Here is a 12,955-nt window from a genome sequence, read left to right on the forward strand (position 1 = left end):
CACTGCTCCTTCTTATTTGGAATTTTCTCTTTTGGTGCCAGACTCTACTGAGTTATTCAGCAAGCAGACAGCTTTGCTCTTTTCATCAGTGATTCATGCAAGAGTTGACAGTTTGTGTGTTAAGGCAATCTGAACTTCAGCCTAACAATCTGATTTGTTGGCTCAGCAGATTTACTGCATCTTGATTTTCTTGATAAATTCCATGTGAAACCCAATACCAGCTGCCCTGACAACATCTTCATCTACATAAGTTCACATTGGTCAAGATGCAAAGAGAAAGAGCCCCAGATGAAACTGAGAATTTTGTAATGAAAAGTTAAAAGTTTGCACAGGTTTTTTATGCAGATTTTTTTTTTTAATTCACAGATGAGGTATAATTAACTTTAGAAGTGATCTTTTGCTTTTGGACAGTCTTTGTTAATTTTCAATGAAGATATGAAAACATTGTATATTCTTGTCGTGGGTTACAGACAAAATGGAAAGTCCTTGTTCACTATACAGAGACACTGCAATTGCAAAAGACTGAAAAGAGATACTTTAATGATAAACTGTTAAAGACACAGACCAAAGCTATGGATTATACAAGAGGTACAAAATTAATGTAGAAAATAGCTTGACTTCCTGGGGTGAACAGGATAAAACAACTTAAAATGACTGTAAAATCAACAAATAAATTTAGAAGTAGCTCCCGCTCATAGCAATTAGTTGAAGTCATTTACTGTTTTGATGAGTGAAAAACCTGTAGCATGAGAAAAATCCACCTATGGAACTCAAAGCACAAGAAAAAATTCTATGGACCCATTAATGGTAGTCAGTAATAACTGAAGTAACAGACTGAACTGACTGACTAAGTCTGTTAAATGGATTTCAATAATGGTATCTGGAGAAAACTTTGGATGTTGGGCATGCCCATTCAAAGGGTTCTCTTGCCACTAACACAAAGCAGAGAACAGCATGTCATTGTCTCTGTTTTTATGAATAGCATCACTGGGATGGTAAGACAGACATTTTAGACAGCCTTGAGGAGGATGCAGGTGTATACTGCAAATATTGGTGTACAACTGCATGTTGTAACAGTTTGAGACAAATTTTCATTATGCTGGTGGATTTCCTTGGATGTTTGAGTTTAGTAATAATGTAAAAATGCCTCGGAGATCTTAAAATTGAAAAATACTCCCTAAGATGAGATATTGTACAGAATAATTTTTAATAACCTACGCCTATCCGACTGTCTCGTGCTTATTAATCTGTCTGATCATCAGGAATTAATTTCAAGGCTTTAAGGGAGAAAGTAACAGGAAGCATAACTATGGTGCAACTTCAGTGAGGTTTTCTGAATCTCAGGATTGTATTTTTTTTCTTATAATACTCTGAAATGTAACATCGACAAAGATAACAACCAGGGATAAGCAAAATAAAAAAAACCCAACAACTTATTCAACAGTTGCTTGGAGATAGAGAATATAGAGTCACCAAACTGCATTGGTTATTCCAGAACAACACGGTGAGGGAACTGCAGCTGGATCCCAGACAATTAGGCCATGTTCCCACCTAAGATGCAAGGGATAAAGAGATTCAAAGATGATAACAAATGCTGAGTATTAAGCTATTAAGAGGATAGTTTGTAATTAAAAATACTTACTATTTAATCAGAAGAAAACTTGAAACTAAAATCCCAGAAACTAGAACACTGCAATTTTTTTTGGTGTTCTAAGGCAGGAATCAAACCTGCAGAATTTGTTTATTATCACAAAAGCAGGCTTGGAGATTTGGGGCTACAAAATACTCTTGGATATTAAGGCTGCACACATGCCCTGCATATGCTTTTGTTCCTCCATCCAGGAACAGGTTTCAGCCCTAAGAAAAATAAATAAAACACACCAAATCAGCTACAGAATACCTAAATGTGCCTTGAACAGAACTGGGCAAGCACCTGAGGGAAAGCCGGCATATCCACTAACCCTTAGGGAACTTATCAAGATAGACAGTGCTCTGCCACATTGAAAGAAAATTGATTTTTTGTTCTATCAAAAGACTTAATCATATTTAGGAAGCAGTTTATGTTATGGAAAAACTTTTGGCAATAACCATGAAGAAAAATTGTTTTATTCATCTTGATCACTGTCAGGGATTTTTCCATTATGTAAACAACAGCTCATAGGTATTCAGGCATCCAAAGCTTCAAAACAGCTTTGAGAGCAGAGAGCAACTGACTTTGCTGAATGCAAACTCATCATATAAACCTCTTGATAGTTATTCTAAGAAGCACATTGCTTCTGTCTTTGCCTGCACAGACTACAAAGTGCCATGAAAAGTACTGAAAGAGCCTGAGAAGTTGCTGAGGGGGCATGCAGATTTATTCAGACCTTTTAGAATCAGTGAAAGAGCATGTGGGATAATCCTAGAGTTGTGCTTGTTATTCTGAACTGTTACAAATGTCCTCTTAAGATAGAAATAAAAAATTAACTTTGAATTTAGAAGGCATTACACACATTAGAATATCCCAGAAAATTAGCAATAGTCAGTATACCCTATGCAATTAAACCAGATGAGGCATGCTGAAATACTTTTGGGCTATAAGAGGGTTCTTTCAAGCATTTGCTTTCAGTGAGAAACTTTTCTTTCTATGTTTGGACATCACACATCCTCAGTTTTTAGTATGTGATCTGAAAAAGAGGAAGAATCAATTCACAATGCAACAAAGGAAACTTTGTCCCCAAGTAACTTTTTCCAACAGGACGTAAGATTAGGGTGACAACACTCTGACACTTCACTAATAATTAGTCATCATGTCTTAGCAGAACATAATATAATAAATATCTTTTTCTGAAATTTCTCTTAATCTGTTTTTCTTTTTAACATCATGTAGTTTAGATTGCCTCTTTATATCAAATGTTATTGGAATTTTTTAAATTCTAGATGCTCAGAGCTTAGGAAAGGATTTTATTTCTTTTGATTCCTCTCCTGGGAAAAGAATCTACCAGCTTGTTAGTTTCCTCAGTACTCCCTGTATAACAAAAAGTGGCATACATGGAAGGACTGATTTTCTTCTCCTAGCTCTACTCCAAAGATGCTGTGAGCACCTGGAACTTATTTTAATTTCCTTGGGTATTGCAGGTGCTCAGCAGCTCTAAGAACTGGACATACTGGGGACAAACAACTGTGAAATGCTTATACTGAAACCATGGACATAAGACTGGGAGTCCTAAAACAGACAGCAGTGAACTTACACCACAAAACCCCCTGTTTTTTCCAAGTGAACACATCAAGAAAGATGTGACTTGTTAGAAAAACATCTTACTTCTCTTTTCTTGGATGGCCACATTCATAAGCTTTCATTATATTTTGCAGACTGAAACAGAGTAAGATTTGTTCATACTCACATCTGAATCTCAGTCTGATTCCCATGACTATTACTGTCACTATACAATTAGAATAAAAATATTTTCTGTTATTCTCATCCTCTGCCCACCAAAGTTGCATTCTCTTTTCTTCTTTATTACTGTGTTTTATTATTTACTTGTTGTCTTTTTTTTCTGTGCACTGGTAGTTAATTATGTTTTATATATGCTGGAAAATTCTAATAAAATCATCAGGACTTAGAATAGAAACTTTTCTCTTTTTTAATTGACGGAAAATCTGCAAGTTTAATTAGGCAACCCATTGAGATAAATGCATCAACAAATAAATTTCCCACTCATGAATGCAGTACAACCAACAAGCAACTGCCTAGCAAGTTTCAGTTCACTTGGGTACCAAAGTATTTATACCCAACACATTTGGCTCAGATAATAGCCTTCTGATAAAACCCAAGGATTGCAGAGTGAACTCCAGCAGGGCAGCTGATTCTTAAACACTGGGAAATCTCCCACTGGATTAGAGCACACGCATTTTTCCTGTCAGGCAAACAAGTGCATGCCAGAAACATGTCTGAAGAAAGAAGGGGTTAATACAAAACTGCTCATTGCAGGTAGTTACTATCTAGGCTCTTCTAGGCTACTCTATAAATAAGCTGGTCCTGATGGCCTGGAAAACAGGGAAGTACAAAGTTCCTATTTAGTCTACAAACCTCTTGTTTACAGAGCAGGTTATTTTTCTTTGTTTATACTGGGCACTATCTGAATCCAGAAAAAAAAAAAAAGGCAAAGCTAGTCTGAGACTGCATGACGCCAACCACTGGTAAAAACTGAGAATGTCTGATCTTTTGATTAGAAATATCAAGACAAGGGTTATTGATACATAGTATAATGCCTTAAAAAGAAAGAAACAAAAATATTTTTAAAGAATAATCACATAATACAGGTCGTAACTTTTATAATAAAGCCAGATGTTCAACAATGTTTAATAACTGACATAAGGAAGCAATGGTATTTATGAAAGATATATTTATTTCTCATGATTCAAAGAGGCATTTCACTTTTTACTTTTGCTACTGAAAAGCAGCCTGTGTACTTGAGGAATCAATTAAAAATAATAGATTAAAAGTGAGGAAACAGCAGTATCAGTTCAGAGCTTTCAGCCTATCTGCAATTTGCTTCCACTTAAAAACATGACTGTTTCTTCAGAGCAATAACTGCATAGCATCTGGGGGATTTCACGGGATCAAATAACTTCACAAGTCCAGACCAGGCAATGTTGTCCTGTAAAATGATATATGATTGAAGTACATAAAAATGTGTTTGACTTAAAAGCTAAGATATGGTAAGAGGTCCACATTTTGACACACAAAATTGCAAAAAAAAATATTAAAAAATAGCCTTAATGCAAAGCAGAAAAAGCACTTACCTAAAAAGAAAATCACAGCAAGTTTGTTGAGAAAAAGGTTACCCAAAACAGGATGTAATTTAAATACATGAAATTATTTCTGGCACTATCAAATGACGGCTTACCCACCCCCCTTCATCAATAAAGCTTTTTTTTCAGTTGAACTAGAGCAAAGAAACTAAGGATCAAGTCCTACTCATGTTATGGAGCACACTCTACTACTGAAGCTAATTAACTGACTTTTCAAATGAATAAGGCCAGCTGGATCTGGTCTTCATGTTGCATATGGCTTTTATCAGTGCTATTTTTTCTTCCTAAACACATTTTGTGAATCAACCAGTACAAGATTAAATCAATGCGCATATTACATTTAGAAAAGGTAAATTAGTGCTAAATGCAGCAATTCTGATCTCCCGTCTTGGAAATCATACAGATCTCTATATGATTTATAACTGCTTGGCATTTGGGAAAATACATCATTATTTAAATATTTCAAATTGCCTCTCTGTAAAAATACCAGTTAGAACAAAAGCATACACTTACTACAGCTCAGTTGTTCAAAGTGCACTGTGGCAGAGAATAAAGTGAATTTTTACTTATGATAAAATGATGCTGTTAAAATGAAAGGTTTATGGTGGAAAACCAGCTATTCACATGAATGGGTTTAAACTTTACTTTGACCGTGGCCCAGAGCAGAAGCTGGAAGACGTTACCATTTCCTCCTAGCAAATTTGTACTTGTCCAAAAAATGTTTACTGGTGCAGAGAAAGTCTGACTGCTGCTTCTGAGCTAATCAGGCCAAGCTCAAAATTAGTGTTAGAAGAAACACTGTAACATAAGTCATTATGAAGTAAACGTCCTAGCATTTGCTTATTATATTCCAGGTCTATACTTGTAAAATAGATCTGGGCTGCGTGGTAGTCAAATATACCTCAGCTGACCCACACTGGAAAAAGTGCACCCTCTCTCATAATTGATCTTAATTAAGAAGCTATAAAAGGAAATCATAAACATTTTGGATCTAAATTAAAATTTCTTTAATTCTATTTTCTAAAACATATTTGTTGGAAGCTCTAACATGTATAGCATAATGTTTAGCATTTCCAATACTCTTTTAATTATTAAATATCTCACTATGTTGTACAAAATGAGATTTGTTGCATACTTAATTAATTTATTTTTTACTGTCTATTGACTAGTAATTACCATACAATTAAAAGAACATAAACTTTACTGTTGCTGCTTTGCTGAAAATAAAAACATCTGCTGGGCATATGTTTATACTAAACGGAATGAATGCTTATACTTTTGCAAATATGATGAGAATAATAATTCTGCAACAGAGACTTTTGGTCTGCACAGTAATAAATTGGCTGAAATAGACTCATTTCACTGATGTAGCCGTTAGGTATCATAAAATATAATGCAAAAATACCTGTTCCTTGAGGTAACAAAGACGATCCAGAAGTATCAAAACTTCTATGCAGGGAGCCAGAAAAACCTTCAACTGAAAGAAAGATTAGATACTATAAGAATTCTGGGAAAGAGAGCCAATACACTTCCAAATGGTTACACTTCCACAGAACAATTCCAGGAAGGTCAGTCATTTTCTAGTGATTCTGTTGTACAAGTATCACCTTGTCAATTTTCCCTGTGGGATGGACATCTTCAAAACAGATTATATTAAAGATCACAATGGAATGCCATAAGGTCAGGAAACTCTGTTATTTAGTTGGTTTTGAGACATCATCTAACAAGAAAATTATATTATATGAGGCAGAACAATTTTAAAGAGGGAAATAATGGATTTTAATAAAAAGAATCTTTATGACATAACTGCATGGAGACCAGTATAGGTTTAAAAGGAGACTGACATTTCATTTTCCAGGGTAATAGTCCCTCTTGAAAAAGAATCTTCCAAGTGTTGGCTTTATTATTTTACTGACACCTAATATAGTTTTGGAACAGGATATGCTCCACAGTTTGGAAGGGGGAGCTGCTTTGTTTTTGAGATTGCATACCTCAGTGTAAGACAGCCTACCTCCACATAAAACTTCACAGGGCTTTGTTCTAGACTGGCACATATATACAAGGTAATAGTATTAATCCTATAACTTTTACCATATTAAATGCTTCAAGCTCATTCATTCTGTGCCTGTATTTTTCATAGTACTCCATTATACAGCTGTCTGGAAGCTGAAAGAGATTAAAAAAAAAGATACCGGAGTTATTTTAGTTACTCTTTCAAGAAAATGTTAAAATGAAATATTTTTTCCTACAACAAGAAATCTGTGGTTTGTTTTGGAGATTAGCACTTTACTAAGGTTTATAATATTCTAACAGCAGTTTCTTAGTTCACATTTACAATAAGCGTTCTTGAGACAGCATTTTGCACTGACATGAAATACTGAGCTACATTCATTATTCAGAAAGTTCTAGCCATTCTGAAATGAGAATTACACAGTAAAGTGGAGATAACATTCTCATTTTCTTTCCCATATATCTTAGCCCCTCCTCACCCCCATTCCCAAGAGCTTTATTTAAATAGCTGAGGAGTGGCTTCTGGTGTGAGAGGAACATGCTTCAGTCAGGACATCTGGATGGTATTTCACGTTACAAAACCTACTATAAGGTTTTGGAAATGATATCTTGTTTCTCTGCACCTCAAGTTACCCATCTTTAGGATAAGACTTTATTTACTTTGAACTGTTACATGTTCCCCTCTTCCCAATCACCCGATGCAACTGAGCTGGCATTGTCACTGACTATAAATGCTGTGAATTGGGGCTGAATTTGATGCAAAGGCAGCTTAAAAATTTGAGGAAGCCAAACACCCCACCCCTTTTCAGCAGATGCTGCACTACCACAGGTAGCTAGAGCTATAACCATAACAGCTCTTCACAAAGTGTGTTCTCTCCAGGGCAGCCAGACCATAACATTTCCCAGGTTTTAAAGGTCATGATATCTCTACTCTTCTGCTGTCTACAGTCCTGGATGCTAAAGAATACAGTTAAGCTGGTCACTTAAAGAACACGTTAGAGGAGCAGGAAGTAGGTTTGCAGTGCTACTGGTGATGGAGGCTGCTGGAAAGAGTGGAGCTGAAAGAGCCCGAGGTACATCTTCCGCACTGGAAGTTTGCAGTACAGCTACTTTGCTGTGGAAAGAGCTAGTCCACAGCTTAGCAGAAAAGTAATGGTACTGACAAAAGACAAAAAACCTAAAAACACTGAAAGGTAAGCAGGTTCATAACAGTCAATATTAATTTGTCAAGAACAAATAATAAAGCCAGTCTGCTTTGCTTGTAAGGAGGGTGCAAGGATTCACAACAGCAAAAAACAACCGGTTGTCATATATTTTGATTTCAGCAAGTTTTTGGACATAATTTCACATAACCATTTCATAAGCAAATATAAGAAGGTTTAGATTAAAGTATTATAAAGCAAGTGAAAAGTATTTGAATGACTCTAACCACAGAGTAGTTATTAATGAGTCTTTGAACAACTGAAAACACCTGCTGGCTGGAGGTTAATTACAAAATGCAGTATTTTCATTAAGAACTCAGATGACAGAACAGAAACCACTTTAACTAAGTCTGCAAATGTGCAACTGGAAGGCATTGCAAGAACTTAAAATGCTTTTCAGAAATTGGAGCATTGCTTAGAAAAACTGAAATGCTGTACAGAAAAGCAGAGCTACGCTCAGGTGGAAATAATCAGCTGTTCAGGATGGATAGCACCAAATGACAATCTGAGAGAGACAGCAGATCAGGAGCTGAGTGAGAGTCACATTTGTGCAACTGAAAAAAAAAAAAAAAAGCAGTCACTATTCTGAGATATCTATGGGAGAGCGGCCTGCGAAGCACAGGAAGTAATCCCTCAACTCTGCTTGGCAGTGGCAAAGCTCTAGCTGCATCCATTTTTGGGCATCAGATTTCAAAGAAAGAAATGAACTGCCTGAAAAAGCTCTGGGAGAGGAAAGAGATTAGAGATTTAGAAAACATAACGTATGAAGAAAGACTGAGAGAACTGGAACTGATCAGGCTAAAATAGAGAAAAATGAGAGTGGGCATAGTAACAGTTTTTACAGGGCTATCACAAAGAAGAAGGGAGCAGTTTGTTCACTCTGTCTACAAGAGAGTAAGATAAGAACTAATGGTCTTGCACTGCAGAAAAAAAAAAAAATAATAATCAGCCAAAAACTTGAAGTAACTTTCTCTCTTCGAGATTAATTAAGGACTGGGGAGGTTGTCAGGCTGCTCCTCAGGAATCTTTCAGAAGATTAGACAAATATTTTTCAGGAATGACACAAAATTCTTACTGCCTTAAGACAAAGGGATGAGTTAGAAGAACTTCTGTAGTCTTTCAGTCTTACTTCTTGAATTTGAAAGTACTTCTTCCCAACTGCAAAGGCGGCATTGAGTAATCAATCTGGCAGCACTAATGTGGACTAACAGGACTTTTCTGGTCTTATTACTGTTTTATTTTCAGTAAAGCTGTGCAAATATCTGAGGGTTTGTTTTTCTGTTCCACTCTAAAGAGCCAAACCGACTAAATATATCAGTCATGAGATAAACAAAGCAGTTTATTTAACCTCTGCCCTATAAGCTTGTCATTTCAACTGAGAATTAGAAAAGTTTTAGTAAAATGGATTTTCGAAGTTACAGGCTATTTGGAATTAAAATACGAAGATCTGAATTTGTAAAAAAAAAAAAAAGATAATAAAACCTTTCTGCTTTTGCTTCCTTAATATTCTCCATTTTTCAACATGAAGCACTGAAATTAAAAGAAAACAAGCTGTGAAATGTTTGGCAAATACAAAGACAGATCAAAAATGTCTCTTGGATGTTGCCATACTCAAGTTCTGAGCCCAAATGCTTTTCCACTCCCTCCTTGCTTACTACACATTCCAATGGAATGCATCCTGCTATCATGGATTGATTAGGTAGAATTCCAAACTGTACCTCAATTAGAAGTTTGGTGGCGGAACTAATTCAAAGCCATAGTCCAGCTGGAAAAGAGACAGTGTCCACCATGGAGCACTGATAGAAAAGGGCATGACCATAGTACCTGGTAGATATGTGGTCAATTTATTAGATGACCAAAACCCAGGTAACACTGGCTTTGCCTAAAACTGCAACAGCTTGACACTTGGTTTCAGTTCTTAAAAGGTACCCAACACAATCTGCAGCTATCCTTCCAAGGTGAAGTAAGAATAAAAAATACTTTTTGCATTTTCAGGAACAGAATTGTACTTGCACATGCAAAATAAGGTTGTGAACAAAAGAACCTTGTCTCTTTGCACTGTGATGGCAGTAGATGCTTTTTATAAAACTAATTTTTGTGGACTGGTGTGGTGGCTCCAACCAAGAGGAACTAGAAGGCAGCAAGATCTCCACTGACCTAGTTCTAACCGTAACACGCGCTGGAGGTGACACTAAAAGTGTACCACAGGCCAGACTCATCTGTTGTGAACACAAGGACAGAGTGAGAGCAGCCGAGACACCACACACCAGAGCACACCTGAATACGACTGCAGTCCCACAGACATGCTGATTGAGCATAGGCTGAAAATAAAACATTCAGGGATGAGGTGGGGGGACAATTAGCAGTAGCATATGGAAAATTTCTGCAGAGAGGGAAAATTTCTCCAGATGTGTCTTTCCCTAGACTAGAGAGCATTTTGACTGAATGAAAGTCTCTTTTAATCTCCAGTGCTGCACACGCCCTACAGAGGAGAGCCAGAACCTAAGGATGCTGTTCCACATTCTGTTTAAACAGATGTAATTCCTCTTTGCTGCCTTAAAGGGACTGAGTTCCCCTGCAATGACTGCACCCTCTTCTTGTACCAGCATTACCCTGAACTCTAGCAAGAGTACAAGAAAGCAGCAAGGCAACACGTTTAGCAGAGCAGTGTCTTAAATCAGTTCAAAACACTTGGGAGTCCAACCATAGAGCAGCTTTTTACAATCTTCCCATGACTAAGATAGTTAAAAATAATGTAATGTAATAAAATGTAGTCTAAAATAATGAAAACAGATAATGTAATTAGTGAGAAACTAAAGTTTATTAAAAGATATTTAAAACAAATGCAATCTATTATTTAGAATTATATCTAAATGAAGCAAAAGTCATATATCTTTAAGATTCCTTGTTAGACTAAAATGTCATGCTGCCACAACTGGGATAGTATTTTGTCTGTTTGAAAAACAATTACACTTGAAAACAGCTTTATGCAAATCTACTTTGTTGGCTGTAATAAAAGTGTTACCTGAGCCCTCATTCAATACATTTCCCCAACCAACAACTGAACCAGGAAATCTGTGAGCTGAAATTCCTTCTTTCCAAGGAAACAGTTGAGAAAGCAAATTCTTCAACAACTGCAAAATGCACTAAGTGTGCAAATTAATTTAGTGCCTTCATTTTTTTACTGTTTTGATTCAGTTAATTGCCATGTTAGAATTTATGGAAAAACAGTATTGTTCTGGCTTTGGCTCCATGTTTTCCCAATGCCCGTACCAAATAAAAACCATCAAAATTAGAAATAACGTTAGTAAAGATCAGACCAGTTTGAGGTACTGAGTGTAATTTAAAGATATTAACACTAAATTTGGTGTGGGGTAGATAAGAAATCTCAGGTTAAAAGCCCCTCTCTTTCCCAATTTCTGCAAAATTTCTCCTTTTTAGTTTCCAGTACAGTTGTATATATTCAGATTAGTTCATGTCTTGTTGTATTGTGTAATTTCACTACTGACAGTTTCTCAGTCTTGAGTATGTGTTTTTTCAACACTTTTTAAAACTAGAGTAAAATGAGGCCACACAATTATATTATTCCTCTTATTTCCCTTCATCTGCAAACTGCATTTTATGATATTCCACTAGTCATTGCTGAGGAGATATTACAAGTCAAGGGACACTCTGGCAAGCTAAGAGAAGCACATCATGTCCATTTATATAATGTCCTCTGTCTTATTGAAGTAAGTCATAAATAATTGTCCCATATGAAACACTGACCAAAATGATGGCTACATTTTTTCTCATCCAGCACGCTGACCATTGGTACACATTAAATCAATATTCAAATTTTCAGGCAAGTATGGAAACAGGATGCATTATGGGATCTACAAAAGCTCAGAAAGATCCAGTGCAGATCCCACAGGGATCCCACAGGGCAGGTGGCACAATCCCATTGCATCACTGCTTACAAGATAGGTCTTTATCTCTTTCAATATCGCTGACTTGGTTATTACAAGCACTGTAGTCTGAGAAGATTAAAGTGGTAAGAGGTGTAATGTATTAAGTTAAAGTGGGCATTATATTAACTTAATAATAGAAAACAGTGCAATGATGTTTTTAAAAGACACTGACAAATGCCAAACAAGGGGGGAAGGTGCTCTTAAATGCTTTGTCATAGCAAGAGAGCCAGTCACACTTTTCACAGTAGCATCAGTGTCATCTACCTTAATAATATTTCACTTCCAAGAAAGTAGCTTCTTTCAGTGCAATTTAGCTGACAGAAATGAAAAAAAAAGAAAAGGAAAAAGAGACCATCAAAACCCCCACCAAGTTCTCAGAAAACATTTTGGTGGCATTTAGCTTTCTTCCAAGAAATCTATCTGAAAACAAAATGGGTTTAGCCCACCGGTATCTTAAATAGCACATCACACTAAAACTTAAATTATTAATCTGCCACTAGTAATTCTGCACTTACGACTCAATTTTCAGAAACTGAGAAACATTACAGACGAGAAATCAATAACGTATTTAGCTATTTGAATTTATGAAGTGTAAGACATCTATTTGGTTAAAGAGTTAGTATTTGTGCTGAATTTAAACTTAGAAATTATTTATACTCAGCTAGTCTTTTGAGCTGGGTTTATAGAATGCCATGCTCCTTTGGTCAAAATCTTGTACACAATAAAAAAGAAATTAATTTGAAACATGAATTTTGCCTGCAAAAGTTTGAACATATAATCTATATTAAAGGTGGAAGAAGTAAACATCTGTTTAATATTTTATAATGTTCTCATATGGCCATGGAAACCTTAATAAGCATTTTCTAGGAAGGATGAACAGCCCAAACACAGTTTCAAAAAAGTACAGATTTCTAAATGCTGTAATGCAACTTATCCTGATAAGCTCCATAGGAACAGGGGCTTTTTATCTTGTCCCAGGCTCACCTGTTCACTTAATTA

General features: G+C 36.0%; 2 protein-coding genes across 4 annotated transcripts in view; one reads left to right on the forward strand and one right to left on the reverse strand.

Annotated features, from left to right (window-relative positions):
* Positions 1-4,490, forward strand: part of SLC6A15 (solute carrier family 6 member 15) — a 1,002,329-nt gene extending 997,839 nt beyond the window's left edge. The window contains exon 13 of the transcript XR_007888453.1: positions 4,478-4,490. The gene's annotated coding sequence lies outside the window, so the exon portion shown is untranslated. The remainder of the gene's footprint in view (positions 1-4,477) is intronic.
* METTL25 (methyltransferase like 25) overlaps positions 513-12,955 on the reverse strand; it is a 64,181-nt gene continuing 51,738 nt past the window's right edge. For 2 of the 3 annotated variants that reach the window (XM_051608991.1, XM_051608989.1), the window contains 3 exons: positions 6,886-6,960; positions 6,200-6,271; positions 513-1,551 (listed from right to left, as the gene is read on the reverse strand). In XM_051608991.1, coding sequence (XP_051464951.1) covers positions 1,438-1,551; positions 6,200-6,271; positions 6,886-6,960 — 261 coding nt within the window. In that variant the 3' untranslated portion in view covers positions 513-1,437. Of the gene's footprint in view, positions 1,552-4,368; positions 4,641-6,199; positions 6,272-6,885; positions 6,961-12,955 lie in introns of those variants that run through there. The other variant, XM_051608990.1, reaches the window with a different exon arrangement.

Source organism: Apus apus, chromosome 1 (genome assembly GCF_020740795.1).
Source record: "Apus apus isolate bApuApu2 chromosome 1, bApuApu2.pri.cur, whole genome shotgun sequence".
Classification (NCBI taxonomy): domain Eukaryota; kingdom Metazoa; phylum Chordata; class Aves; order Apodiformes; family Apodidae; genus Apus; species Apus apus.